This window comes from Ranitomeya variabilis, chromosome 5 (assembly GCF_051348905.1).
Source record: "Ranitomeya variabilis isolate aRanVar5 chromosome 5, aRanVar5.hap1, whole genome shotgun sequence".
NCBI classification, from domain to species: domain Eukaryota; kingdom Metazoa; phylum Chordata; class Amphibia; order Anura; family Dendrobatidae; genus Ranitomeya; species Ranitomeya variabilis.
In genome coordinates, this window is record NC_135236.1 from 316,372,660 (window position 1) to 316,387,819 (window position 15,160).

At 44.2% G+C, this 15,160-nt stretch overlaps 1 protein-coding gene across 1 annotated transcript in view; it reads right to left on the reverse strand.

Annotated features, from left to right (window-relative positions):
- Window positions 1–4,065: 4,065 nt before the first annotated feature.
- Window positions 4,066–15,160, reverse strand: part of CDNF (cerebral dopamine neurotrophic factor) — a 95,882-nt gene continuing 84,787 nt past the window's right edge. The window contains exon 4 of the mRNA XM_077264634.1: window positions 4,066–4,332. Coding sequence (XP_077120749.1) covers window positions 4,154–4,332 — 179 coding nt within the window. The 3' untranslated portion in view covers window positions 4,066–4,153. The remainder of the gene's footprint in view (window positions 4,333–15,160) is intronic.

Below are 15,160 nucleotides of genomic sequence, written 5' to 3' on the forward strand. Positions count from 1 at the left end.
ACGTGGTAACTAGGCTGACCATATACCTGATCCTAGCGCAAACACTAACAGCAGCCGGGGAACGTGCCTACGTTGATTCTAGACGTCTCGCGCCAGCCGGAGAACTAACTACCCCTATCAGGGAAAATAAGACCTCTCTTGCCTCCAGAGAAAAGACCCCAAAGTAATACAAGCCCCCAACAAATAATAACGGTGAGGTAAGAAGAAAAGACAAACGTAAGAATGAACTAGATTTAGCAAAGAGAGGCCCACTGACTAATAGCAGAATATAGTAAGAAGACTTATATGGTCAGCAAAAAACCCTGCAAAATATCCACGCTGAATATCCAAGAACCCCCAAACCGACTGACGGTATGGGGGGAGAATATCAGCCCCCCTAGAGCTTCCAGCAATAACAGGAATCACATATTGTACAAGCTTTACAAAAAATATGAACAATGCAAATGATCAAGAGTACGAAAGCAGGACTTAGCTTATCTTGCAAAGAACCAGGACCTGAAGACAGGAGCAAACAGAAGTGAACTGATTACAACGATGCCAGGCACTGGACTGAGAATCCAGGAAGTTTAAATAGCAACACCCCAGGCCTAACGAAGCAGGTGAGCACAAACCTGGTAAAAGACAATCCAAGTGCCAAATCACTAGTGACCACAAGAGGGAGCCAAAAAGTATAGTTCACAACACCTGGGGTCCCTCGTAGAAGGCGGGGTACTGTCATGTCGGACGCTGTTCATACAAGCTCATCCGACAGACAGCAGTAATTCCGCTTTTGTCCACTATGTGCTCATTGGCGTCGGCTAGATTTTATCTAGCTGGTCCGGGGTTAATTTATCTGGTGCTCGGATTGGAAGCTGGGCCATGCCCACTGCCTTTAAATAGTTCTCCTGAACATTGGGCATCGCCGATTATAGCTTCTGTCTTGTGCGTGGTTATCTCAGTCTGGAGTGGTGAGCTAGTAGTTGGAGTATCGTTGCTGGTGGTGTATTTCCCTTTGTCTTATTTGCTCCTTCCCATATTTGTATTTGTTTTGCCCTTTGCATTTATAGTGTATTCCTGAGAGACTGCGGCATGGTGCTTATTTTTCCGTTATCCTTGTCTGTGCTAACTGTGGGTATTGGAGTGTGGTCTCTTCACTGGGTGGTGGGTGGTAGTATCAGCCTAGGGTTGAAACAGGAGATAAGGCGAGGGTGGAGGCCCAGACATGCACACCATCAGTGTAAACTCTGGGAGAGGGACAGTCAGGGTTTCCCTAGTCTGAGGGAAATCGCAGGGGCCCGGGTTATTAGCTCTTTCATACCTAGGTCTCCCGTGGCATATATACCACCATAATGTAACAAAAGCCACGTTAAAGTGTTATATAGCACTGAAATTTAACACAAAGCATGTCATTCTGTATGAATGAGTCATTGAATCCTGACAAATTTTTAAGTGCTTTCTTGGACTGTTATATGCCACCCTAATGTCACAGAAAGCACCTAATACTGTATGGCTGACTAACTTAATCCAGAAAAATTGTTCAACACTTTTGTGAAGTGTTATGTACCACTGAAATTTAACACAAAGTACATAATATTGTACAGTATTAATGAGTAATTGACTCCAGACTTTTTTAATGCATTTTTGGAGTGTTACATACCACCAAAATTTAATAGAAAGCACATAATACTGTATGGATGACTAATTGAATCCAGAAAAAAATATTCAACACTTTTTTGAAATGTTATGAACCACTAGGATTTAACACAAAGCACGTAATACTGTTTGGATGAGTAATTGAATCTAGACACATTTTTTCAATGCTTTTTTGGAGTGTTATGTAGCATCCTAATGTCACAGTAAGCACCTAATACATTATGGATGACTAATTGAATACAAATTTTTCAACGCTGTTTTGGAGCATTATATTCCACCGAAATTTTACATAAAGCAAATAATAATGTATGGATGAGTAATTGAATCCAGAAAAAAATTAATGCTTCTTTGGAGTGTTGTATACCACGCTAATGTCACAGAAAGCATCTAATACTCTATGGATGAGTAATTGATCCAGCCACATTTTTCAATGCTTTTTTGGAGTGTTATATACCATCCGAATGTCACAGAAAACACATAATATGCTATGGTTGACTAATTGAATACAGACAAATTTTTCAACACTTTTTCAGAGTGTTATACAGCTCTGGCAAAAATTAAGAGACCACCACATCAAAACCCTGTCATGGGCAGCCCAATCTCCAGACACGAACCCCATTGAAAACCTCTGGAATGTAATCAAGAGGATGATGGATGGTCACAAGCCATCAAACAAAGAACAACTGCTTAAATATTTACGCCTGATGCAGTGTGAAAGACTGGTGGAAAGAATGCAAGACGCATGAAAGCTGTGATTAAAAATCATGGTTATTCCACAAAATATTGATTTCTGATTTTCTTCCTGAATTAAAACATTAGTATTGTTGTTTCTAAATGATTATGAACTTGTTTTCTTTGCATTATTTGAGGTCTGAAAGCACTGTTTTGTTTTTTTATTTTGATAATTTCTCCTTTTCAGAAAAAAATACAAAATTTATTGTTTGGAAATTCAGAGACATGTGGTCAAAAGTTTATAGAATAAATGAACAATTTACATTTTACTCAAAAATATACCTATAAAGAGAAAAATCAGACAAACTGAACATTTTGCAGTGCTCTCTTAATTTTTGACAGAACTGAACACTGCCATAATGTAACAGAAAACTTGTAATATTGTATAGATCAGAGGTGTCAAACTGCATTCCTCGAGGGCCGCCAACAGGTCATGTTTTCAGGATTTCCTTGTATTGCACAGGTGATAATTTAATCACCTGCACAGAATGATTACAGCACCTTGTGGAATGCTAAGGAAATCCTGAAAACATGACCTGTTGGCGGCCCTTGAGGAATGCAGTTTGACACCTGTGGTATAGATGACTAATTCAATCCAGAAAAAAATGCAAACATACCACCGTAATGTAACAAGAACTGTGCTAAACTATATGAATGACTAACTGAATACAGAAAAAATGTTTGAATGTATGTTTTGAAAGTTTAGTTGATGTACTCATAAACGCTTTGCAGAAAGTGCAAAGGTAGGAAAAGAATTATAAGGATGGTCATCCAGTCACCCATAGGCCACAGAAAAGAAACAACTGACTGGTCTCAATCAAATATGTAAGTGTAGTTACTGTACTCCTACACTCATAAAGGCTTTGCAGAAAGTACAAAGCCAGAAAAAAATTATAAGGAGGGTCATACAATCATCCATAGACCCCACAAAGAAAACAACTGGTGGGCCTCATTTAAATATTTTTAAAGTGTAGTTACTGTACTCCTACACTTAAAAAGGTTTTACACAAAGTGCAAAGCCAGGAAAAAAATATAAGAAGTGTAATACAGTAATTCTCTTCAGGTGTCCACTTCTTCTCCTTCCTCAGGAGGCTGGGGAGACTGCCTCTTCCTGCTTCCTGAAGCCCAATTCCCAGGTGACTGGGCTGTAAGTAACGGTGCCCCAACATGTAGAAATGGGCATCAGCCCCATGTGTCATCTGCACCATCGCCTGCTCGCATATATGAAGATAGTCCAATCTCTTGGGGATGGTAGTAGCCCCATCTCAAGCCTTCTCAAGGACCCTTGCCCAGCCCCTTTCATTCCTGAAGAAGGGTTCATCCTGCTCCCTTTCTTATGGGATCTCACCCACAGCATACCAGTGATGCTGCCCTTCCATTTTGAGGAGCGTGACCTTGGTTCCACTCATCAGCTCTTGCAGCCTTCAAAGCAAGTGTTTCTCTTCTATGTATACCCTGTAGTAATAGTTATGTAATTTTTTTATGCTTTCAGTTTAACAACCATGCGACAACTATAGCTAATTTAGAATGAGGGAGACTCAATTTTCTGTTTTAGGAGACTGAAGAAAGAATACATATTCAGAATTGCCAGGTCATTTTTGGTTTAATAAATAATTCAGCATAAGGTCTTTACTATTAAAATAAAGAATCAAAATCTTAATATCCACAACTACTCTAATAAAAACAATTACACATAAAATGTCAGTGTGAATTGATGATTTAATTTACATACAAAAATGTTAACCAGTCCAGATCGTGTCTTTCAATGGCATATTTCCTGATGCAGGTTTCAGAGATCCTCCTTTTGGCTTTTTACAGCATACTTTGGAATCAGCTCTTTTATGAGTTGTATATAGTCAGTTTTCTCTATGCAGGCTATGCATGCTTCTCCCCATCGGTCTAGTATCTTCTTCAAGTCTGCCACCTTCATCTTAGCCAAGTCCACAGAGTTTAGATCTATCTCCTTCTCTAAGTAACATAATATATAAGTGTAGAACATATTTAGAAATTATATCATATGCCACATTCAAATTATCTATAAAATATTTCTGAAATGGACACCAACTAGTCAATTGGTTATCTCAAGTCTGTCACGGATGTGGTTTGTGGAACCACTGTGCCAAGGACCGTGGAGAGCCTGGAGGGACTTGACTAAGTGAACACCTTACTGTTCACTAGAGCCTCTGATGGTGAGGTTAGACTTGGCTCTCGATGAACGCCAGGTGCCACTCCAGGACAGACCAACGGAAAAGCAGCAGCTGGAGCCAGAGAACAGACTGGAGGGAGCAGCTGGTAGAGTTTATATTAGAATTCAGCAGACAGTTCACATCCGAGTGCAGCAGACAGAGTTCACATCAGAGTGCAGCAGACAGAGTTCGTATCAGAGTGAAGCAGACAGCGTTTGTGTCAGAGTGCAACAGGCAGTGTTTGTATCAGAGTGCAGCTGACAGGATCTGCAGCAGAGTGCACCAGGCAGGATCCACATTAGAGTGCAGCAAGGAGGGTCTGCAGTTGAGTGCAGAAGGCAAGGTCTGTATTAGAGTGCAGCAAGCAGAGTCTGCAGTTGAGTGCAGCAGGGACTGGTATGCATCCTTACAAAACATAGACTGCAAAACAGGAAGGTTGCTCAGGCACCTCCCCAGTGGGGAAGAAGCAATATATACATAATGTCCCATAGCCATTGGCTGGGGAGGAAATAGCAAGTGCACTCGCTGGCCCTTTAAGAAAGCGGGAGCGCACCTGCACGTGCCCTAAGTACATGGGTAGAGGATCGGCTGGAAGCATGCCGAGCATGGGGAAGGGAAGAACTGTCTGCAGCATGGGAGAGTGAAGAGACACGCCGTTGACCCTGCCTGTCAGAGCAGGGTTCCGGCGTGGTGCTAACAAAGACAACCCATCTCCATATGCCTCATTAGATCATTCAGAGATGACAAAGGAAGTTTACACTGCACCATGATCATGAAACAAGCGTAGCTAGGAAAACTCATTTGATGATAATCATATAAATAGGCTGATAATCTCCTGAAGGGCAAGCAAATTGCTCGTTCATTGGATAAAATGATATTTTGATTTGCTCAAAAGATCATTGTTCTTGGCAGCACATTAACTGGTATAAACAGGACCTGTGCTGCCAAGAACAATAGCAGTCTGTGCACTGAGCGATCTATTACTGATTGCTCAGTAAACATGCAAAGTATGGCCTGTTGTGTAAATGTTTTTTTTAAACAGCAGCAAATTGGCAAATATTTACCATTTTATGGTCGTTTAACACAGCAAAATTGTTTAAAGTAAACCTGTCATCAGGATTTTGCTAAATAAACTACACGCATTGTCAGGTTGGCATTGTTACACTGATTAAAATAATACCTGGGTTGAAGAAATCCATCTTGTGGTTGTTTGCAGTTTTCACTTAACCCCTTCCCGACCTGTGACACAGCGTATGCGTCATGAAAGTCGGTGCCAATCCGACCTGTGACGCATATGCTGTGTCACAGAATGATCGCGTCCCTGCAGGCCGGGTGAAAGGGTTAACTCCAATTTCACCCGACATGCAGGGACAGGGGGAGTGGTACTTCAGCCCAGGGGGGGTGGCTTCGCCCCCCCGTGGCTACGATCGCTCTGATTGGCTGTTGAAAGTGAAACAGCCAATCAGAGCAATCTGTAATATTTCACGTATGAAAATTGGTGAAATATTACAATCCAGCCATGGCCGATGCTGCAATAGCCCCCCCGCTGTCCGATCGCACCCCCCCATACTTACCTAGTCCAGGTGCCTTCCCGGTGTCCTCGGTCTTCTCGCATGGGCGCCGCCATCTTGGAAAATGGCGGGCGCATGCGCAGTGCGATCAAAATAAAAAAATAGTAAATAAACCCCCCCCCTTTATCACCCCCATAGGTAGAAACAATAATAAAATACTGAAAATATATTTATTTTTGTTTTTCTGTTAGGATTAGGGTTAGGGTTAGGGTTAGGGTTGCACTTAGGGTTGCACTTAGGGATAGGGTTGCACTTAGGGATAGGGTTGCACTTGCGGTTGCACTTAGGGTTGCACTTAGGGATAGGGTTGCACTTAGGGTTGCACTTAGGGAAAGGGTTGCACTTAGGGATAGGGTTGCACTTACGGTTGCACTTAGGGTTGCACTTAGGGATAGGGTTGCACTTAGGGTTGCACTTAGGGTTGCACTTAGGGATAGGGTTGCACTTAGGGATAGGGTTGCACTTAGGGATAGGGCTGCACTTAGGGTTGCACTTAGGGCTGCACTTAGGGTTTAGAGTTGCACTTAGGGTTGCACTTAGGGATAGGGTTGCACTTAGGGATAGGGTTGCACTTGCGGTTGCACTTAGGGTTGCACTTAGGGATATGGTTGCACTTAGGGTTGCACTTAGGGTTGCACTTAGGGATAGGGTTGCACTTAGGGATAGGGTTGCACTTACGGTTGCACTTAGGGTTGCACTTAGGGATAGGGTTGCACTTAGGGTTGCACTTAGGGTTGCACTTAGGGATAGGGTTGCACTTAGGGATAGGGTTGCATTTAGGGATAGGGTTGCACTTAGGGATAGGGCTGCACTTAGGGTTGCACTTAGGGCTGCACTTAGGGTTTAGAGTTGCACTTAGGGATAGGGTTGCACTTAGGGATAGGGTTAGAATTAGGGTTAGGGTTACAATTAGGGTTAGAGTTAGGGTTAGAATTAGGGCTAGGGTTGGAATTAGGGTTAGAATTAGGCTATGTGCACATGGTGCAGATTTGGCTGCGGATCCGCAGCGGATTGGTCGCTGTCATGTTCCCAATGGCAGGGAATTAAACACATAACACGGGCAAAAACAGGACGAGCTCTAGGGTGATGGAACCTGAGCTGACCGCGATCCTGAACCTCAACACTCAACTAACAGCAGCCGGGGAACGTTCCTGGGGGGACTCTAGACGTCTCGCGCCAGCCGGAGATCTAGCTACCCCTATCAGAAGAATCACAGACCTATCTTGCCTCCAGAGAAATATTCCCACAGAAATAGCAGCCCCCCACATATAATGACGGTGAAATGAGAGGAAGGCACAAACGTAGTTATGAAAACAGATTCAGCAAAATGAGGCCCGCTTAAGCTAGATAGCAGAGGATACAAAAGGTGAACTGCACGGTCAGCTTAAAACCCTTCAAAATACCATCCTGAAATTACTTGAACTCATGTGCCAACTCATGGTACATGAGTGGTAATTTCAGTCCACTAGAGCAACCAGCAGCAGAGAATTACATATCTGCAAGCTGGACTAAAAACATGAAAGCAAACATGAAACAGGGAAATCCAGACTTAGCTTGTCTTGAAGGCCTAGGAGCAGGTAGCAAAGGTAACAGAGACACACTGATACATTGATAGCCGGCAAGGGAATGACAGGAAAGCCAGGTTAAATAGGAAACACCCAGCCTCTGATGGACAGGTGGAAACCAGAGACCGCAACCCACCAAAGTCACCCAGTACCAGCTGTAACCACCAGAGGGAGCCCAAAAACAGAATCCACAACAGTACCCCCCCCTTGAGGAGGGGTCACCGAACCCTCACGAGAACCCCCAGGGCGATCAGGATGAACTCTATGGAAGGCGCGGACCAAATCAGTCGCATGAACATCAGAGGCGACCACCCAGGAATTATCCTCCTGACCATAACCCTTCCACTTAACCAAATACTGGAGTTTACGTCTGGAAACACGAGAATCCAAGATCTTCTCAACAACATACTCCAATTCTCCCTCCACCAGCACCGGAGCAGGAGGCTCAACCGAAGGAACAACGGGCACCTCATACCTCCGCAATAACGACCGATGGAACACATTATGAATAGCAAACGATGCTGGGAGATCCAAACGAAAAGATACAGGGTTAAGAATCTCCAAGATCTTATAAGGACCGATGAACCGAGGCTTGAACTTAGGAGAAGAGACCTTCATAGGGACAAAACGAGAAGACAACCACACCAAGTCCCCAACAAGAAGTCGGGGACCCACGCGGCGACGGCGATTAGCAAACTGCTGAGTCTTCTCCTGAGACAACTTCAAATTGTCCACCACCTGATTCCAAATCTGATGTAGCCTGTCCACCACCACGTCCACTCCAGGACAATCCGAAGGCTCCACCTGACCAGAGGAAAAACGAGGATGAAACCCCGAATTACAAAAGAAAGGAGAAACCAAAGTAGCAGAACTAGCCCGATTATTAAGGGCAAACTCGGCCAGTGGCAAAAAGGCAACCCAGTCATCTTGATCAGCAGAAACAAAACACCTTAAATAAGTTTCCAAGGTCTGATTAGTTCGCTCCGTCTGGCCATTCGTCTGAGGATGGAATGCAGACGAGAAAGACAAATCAATGCCCATCTTAGCACAAAACGTCCGCCAAAATCTAGACACAAACTGGGATCCCCTGTCAGAAACGATATTCTCCGGAATCCCATGCAAACGAACCACGTTCCGAAAAAATAAAGGGACCAACTCAGAGGAGGAAGGCAACTTAGGCAAGGGTACCAAATGAACCATCTTAGAAAAGCGGTCACACACAACCCAGATAACGGACATTTTCTGTGAGACAGGGAGATCTGAAATAAAATCCATGGAAATGTGCGTCCAAGGCCTCTTCGGGATAGGCAAGGACAACAACAACCCACTGGCCCGAGAACAGCAAGGCTTAGCCCGAGCACACACTTCACAAGACTGCACAAAGGTGCGCACATCCCTTGACAAGGAAGGCCACCAAAAAGACCTGGCCACCAAGTCTCTAGTACCAAATATTCCAGGATGACCAGCCAACACAGAAGAATGGACCTCGGAGATGACTCTACTGGTCCAATCATCCGGAACAAACAGTCTTTCTGGTGGACAACGATCAGGTTTATCCGCCTGAAACTCCTGCAATGCACGTCGCAAGTCTGGGGAGACAGCGGACAATATTACCCCATCCCTAAGGATACCAGTAGGCCCAGAGTCTCCAGGAGAGTCAGGCACAAAACTCCTGGAAAGAGCATCTGCCTTCACATTCTTTGAACCTGGCAGGTATGAAACCACAAAATTGAAACGAGAAAAAAACAACGACCAACGAGCCTGTCTAGGATTCAGACGCCTGGCAGACTCAAGGTAAATCAGATTTTTGTGATCAGTCAAGACCACCACACGATGTCTAGCACCCTCAAGCCAATGACGCCACTCCTCAAATGCCCACTTCATGGCCAAAAGCTCCCGATTACCCACATCATAATTGCGCTCGGCGGGCGAGAATTTTCTAGAAAAGAACGCACATGGCTTCATCACCGAGCAATCGGAACTTCTCTGTGACAAAACCGCCCCCGCTCCAATCTCGGAGGCATCAACCTCAACCTGAAAAGGAAGTGAAACATCTGGTTGACACAACACAGGAGCAGAAGAAAACCGGCGCTTAAGTTCCTGAAAGGCCTCCACAGCCGTAGGAGACCAATTAGCAACATCAGCACCCTTTTTAGTCAAATCAGTCAAAGGTTTAACAACACTGGAAAAATTAGTAATAAACCGACGATAAAAATTAGCAAAACCCAAGAACTTCTGAAGACTCTTAACAGATGTAGGTTGTGTCCAGTCACAAATCGCCTGAACCTTGACGGGACCCATCTCAATAGTAGAAGGAGAAAAAATGTACCCCAAAAAAGAAATCTTCTGGACTCCGAAGAGACATTTTGAGCCCTTCACAAACAGAGAATTGACCCGCAGGACTTGAAACACCTTCCTGACCTGTAGAACATGAGACTCCCAGTCATCAGAAAACACCAAAATATCATCCAAATACACAATCATAAACTTATCCAGATATTCACGGAAAATATTGTGCATAAAGGACTGAAAGACTGAAGGAGCATTAGAAAGTCCAAAAGGCATTACCAAATACTCAAAATGGCCCTCTGAGAACTTACTGCCAGGAATTAATTCTATAGCACAGTCACAATCCCTATGAGGAGGGAGCGAATTGAGCTTAGGCTCCTCAAAAACATCCCGATAGTCAGACAAAAACGCAGGGACCTCAGAAGGAGTAGATGAAGCGATTGAAATCAGAGGTGCATCATCATGAACCCCCTGACATCCCCAGCTTAACACAGACATTGTTTTCCAATCCAGGACTGGATTATGAGTTTGTAACCATGGCAGACCAAGCACTAGTACATCATGTAAATTATACAGTACAAGGAAGCGAATCACCTCCTGATGAACGGGAGTCATGCGCATGGTCACTTGTGTCCAGTACTGCGGTTTATTCATAGCCAATGGTGTAGAGTCAATTCCCTTCAAAGGAATAGGAACTTCCAGAGGCTCCAGACTAAAACCGCAGCGTTTGGCAAATGACCAATCCATAAGACTCAGGGCAGCGCCCGAATCCACATAGGCATCGACGGAAATGGATGACAGTGAACAAATCAGAGTTACAGACAAAATGAACTTAGACTGCAGAGTACTAATGGCAAAAGATTTATCAACCTTTTTTGTGCGTTTAGAGCATGCTGATATAACATGAGCTGAATCACCACAATAAAAACACAATCCATTTTTCCGCCTATAATTTTGCCGTTCACTTCTGGACTGAATTCTATCACATTGCATAGTTTCAGGTGCCTGTTCAGAAGACACCGCCAACTGGTACACAGGTTTGCGCTCCCGTAAACGCCGATCAATCTGAATGGCCATAGCCATAGACTCATTCAGACCTGTAGGCGCAGGGAACCCCACCATAATATCCTTAATGGCCTCAGAAAGACCATCTCTGAAGTTTGCAGCCAGGGCGCACTCATTCCACTGAGTAAGCACCGACCACTTCCGAAATTTTTGACAATATACTTCCGCTTCATCATGCCCCTGAGAGAGGGCTAATAAAGCCTTTTCAGCCTGAATCTCCAGGTTAGGTTCCTCATAGAGCAATCCCAGTGCCAGAAAAAACGCATCCACACTGAGCAATGCAGGATCCCCTGGTGCCAATGCAAATGCCCAATTCTGAGGGTCGCCCCGCAGGAAAGATATTACAATCTTGACCTGCTGAGCAGGGTCTCCAGAGGAGCGAGATTTCAAAGAAAGAAACAATTTGCAATTGTTCCTGAAATTCAGGAAGGTAGATCTATCTCCAGAAAAAAACTCTGGAATAGGAATTCTAGGTTCAGACATAGGAGTGTGAACAACAAAATCCTGTATGTTTTGAACTTTTGCAGCAAGATTATTCAGGCTGGAAGCCAAACTCTGGACATCCATGTTAAACAGCTAAGGTCAGAGCCATTCAAGGGTTAAGAGGAGGTAAGAAGCAGCTAGACAGCAATTAAGGGCTAGGCAGCAAAACTCTGAGGGAAAAAAAAAAAAAAAAAAATTTCCCTTCAACACTTCTTTTTCTCCTGCTTCAGCCCAAACAATTAATACTTTGTGGGCCGGCTATACTGTCATGTTCCCAATGGCAGGGAATTAAACACATAACACGGGCAAAAACAGGACGAGCTCTAGGGTGATGGAACCTGAGCTGACCGCGATCCTGAACCTCAACACTCAACTAACAGCAGCCGGGGAACGTTCCTGGGGGGACTCTAGACGTCTCGCGCCAGCCGGAGATCTAGCTACCCCTATCAGAAGAATCACAGACCTATCTTGCCTCCAGAGAAATATTCCCACAGAAATAGCAGCCCCCCACATATAATGACGGTGAAATGAGAGGAAGGCACAAACGTAGTTATGAAAACAGATTCAGCAAAATGAGGCCCGCTTAAGCTAGATAGCAGAGGATACAAAAGGTGAACTGCACGGTCAGCTTAAAACCCTTCAAAATACCATCCTGAAATTACTTGAACTCATGTGCCAACTCATGGTACATGAGTGGTAATTTCAGTCCACTAGAGCAACCAGCAGCAGAGAATTACATATCTGCAAGCTGGACTAAAAACATGAAAGCAAACATGAAACAGGGAAATCCAGACTTAGCTTGTCTTGAAGGCCTAGGAGCAGGTAGCAAAGGTAACAGAGACACACTGATACATTGATAGCCGGCAAGGGAATGACAGGAAAGCCAGGTTAAATAGGAAACACCCAGCCTCTGATGGACAGGTGGAAACCAGAGACCGCAACCCACCAAAGTCACCCAGTACCAGCTGTAACCACCAGAGGGAGCCCAAAAACAGAATCCACAACAGGTCGCTGCGGATTCGTAGCAGTTTTCCATCACGTTTACAGTACCACATAAACCTATGGAAAACCAAATCCGCTGTGCCCATGGTGCGGCAAAAACAGCGCGGAAACGCTGCGTTGTATTTTCTGCAGCATCTCAATTCTTTGTGCGGATTCCACAGCGTTTTACACCTGCTCCATAATAGGAATCCGCAGGTGAAATCCACACAAAAAACACTGGAAATCCGCGGGAAATCCGCAGGTAAAGCGCAGTGCGTTTTACCTGCAGATTTTTCAAAAACAGTGCGGAAAAATCCGCACACAAATCCGCAACGTGGGCACATAGCCTTAGGGTTAGGGTTGGAATTAGAGTTAGGGTTGGAATTAGGGTTAAGACTAGGGTTAGGGGTGTGTTGGGGTTAAGGTTGGGATTAGGGTTAGGGGTGTGTTGGGGTTAGTGCTGGAGTTAGAATTGAGGGGTTTCCACTGTTTAGGCACATCAGGGGGTCTCCAAACGCGACATGGCGCCACCATTGATTCCAGCCAATCTTGCGTTGAAAAAGTCAAATGGTGCTCTCTCCCTTCCGAGCCCCGACGTGTGCCCAAACAGTGGTTTACCCCCACATATGGGGTACCAGCGTACTCAGGAGAAACTGGACAACAACTTTTGGGGTCTAATTTCTCCTGTAACCCTTGGGAAAATAAAAAATTGCAGGCTAAAAAATTATTTTTGAGGAAAGAAAAATGATTTTTTATTTTCACAGCTCTGCGTTATAAACTTCTGTGAAGCACTTGGGGGTTCTAAGTGCTCACTACACATCTAGATAAGTTCCTTTGGGGGTCTAGTTTCCAAAATAGGGTTACTTGTGTGGGGTTTCTACTGTTTAGGCACATCAGGGGCTCTGCAAACGCAACGTGACCCCCGCAGAGCATTCCATCAAAGTCTGCATTTCAAAAAGTCACTACTTCCCTTCCGAACCCCGACGTGTGCCCAAACAGTGGTTTACCCCCACATATGGGGTATCAGCGTACTCAGGAGAAACTGGAAAACAACTTTTGGGGTCAAATTTCTCCTGTTACCTTTGGGAATATAAAAAATTGCGGGCTAAAAAATCATTTTTGAGAAAAGAAAAATTATTTTTTATTTTCATGGCTCTGCGTTATAAATTTCTATGAAGCACTTGGGGGTTCAAAGTGCTCACCACACATCTAGATTAGTTCCTTTGGGGGTCTAGTTTCCAAAATGCGGTCACTTGTGGGGAGTTTCTACTGTTTAGGCACATCAGGGGCTCTGCAAACGCAACGTGACGCCCGCAGAGCATTCCATCAAAGTCTGCATTTCAAAATGTCACTACTTCCCTTCTGAACCCCGACGTGTGCCCGAACAGTGGTTTACCCCCACATATGGGGTATCAGCGTACTCAGGAGAAACTGGACAACAACTTTCGGGATCAAATTTCTCCTGTTACCCTTGGGAAAATAAAAAATTGCGGGCTAAAAATTATTTTTTGAGAAAAGAAAAATTATTTTTTATTTTCATGGCTCTGCGTTATAAACTTCTATGAAGCACTTTGGGGTTCAAAGTGCTCACCACACATCTAGATTAGTTCCTTGGGAGGTCTAGTTTCCAAAATGGGGTCACTTGTAGGGGAGCTCCAATGTTTAGGCACACAGGTGCTCTCCAAACGCAACATGCTGTCCGCTAATGATTGGAGCTAATTTTCCATTCAAAAGCCAAATGGCGTGCCTTCCCTTCCGAGCCCTGCCGTGCACCCAAACAGTGGTTTACCCCCACATATGGGGTATCAGCATACTCAGGAGAAACTGGACAATAACATTTGGGTTCCAATTTCTCCTGTTACCATTGGGAAAATAAAAAATTCCAGGCTAAAAAATCATTTTTGAGGAAAGAAAAATTATTTTTTATTTTCACGGCTCTGCGTTATAAACTTCTGTGAAGCAGCTTGGGGTTTAAAGTGCTCACTATGCATCTAGATAAGTTCCTTGGGGGGTCTAGTTTCCAAAATGGGGTCACTTGTGGGGGAGCTCCAATGTTTAGGCACACAGGGGCTCTCCAAACACGAAATGGTGTCCGCTAACGATTGGAGCTAATTTTCCATTCAAAAAGTCAAATGGCGCGCCTTCCCTTCCGAGCCTTGCCGTGCACCCAAAAAGTGGTTTACCCCCACATATGAGGTATCGGTGTACTCAGGAGAAATTTTAGGATCCATTTTATTCTGTTGCCCATGTGAAAATGAAAAAATTGAGGCTAAAATAATTTTTTTGTGAAAAAAAAGTACTTTTTCATTTTTACGGATCAATTTGTGAAGCACCTGAGAGTTTAAAGTGCTCACTATGCATCTAGATAAGTTCCTTGGGGGGTCTAGTTTCCAAAATGGGGTCACATGTGGGGGAGCTCCAATGTTTAGGCACACAGGGTCTCTCCAAACGCGACATGGTGTCCGCTAACGATGGAGATAATTTTTCATTCAAAAAGTCAAATGGCGCTCCTTCGCTTCCGAGCCCTGCCGTGCCCCCAAACAGTGGTTTACCCCCACATATGAGGTATCAGCGTACTCAGGACAAATTGGACAACAACTTTTGTGGTCTAGTTTCTCCTTTTACCCTTGGGAAAATAAAAAAATTGTTGCTAAAA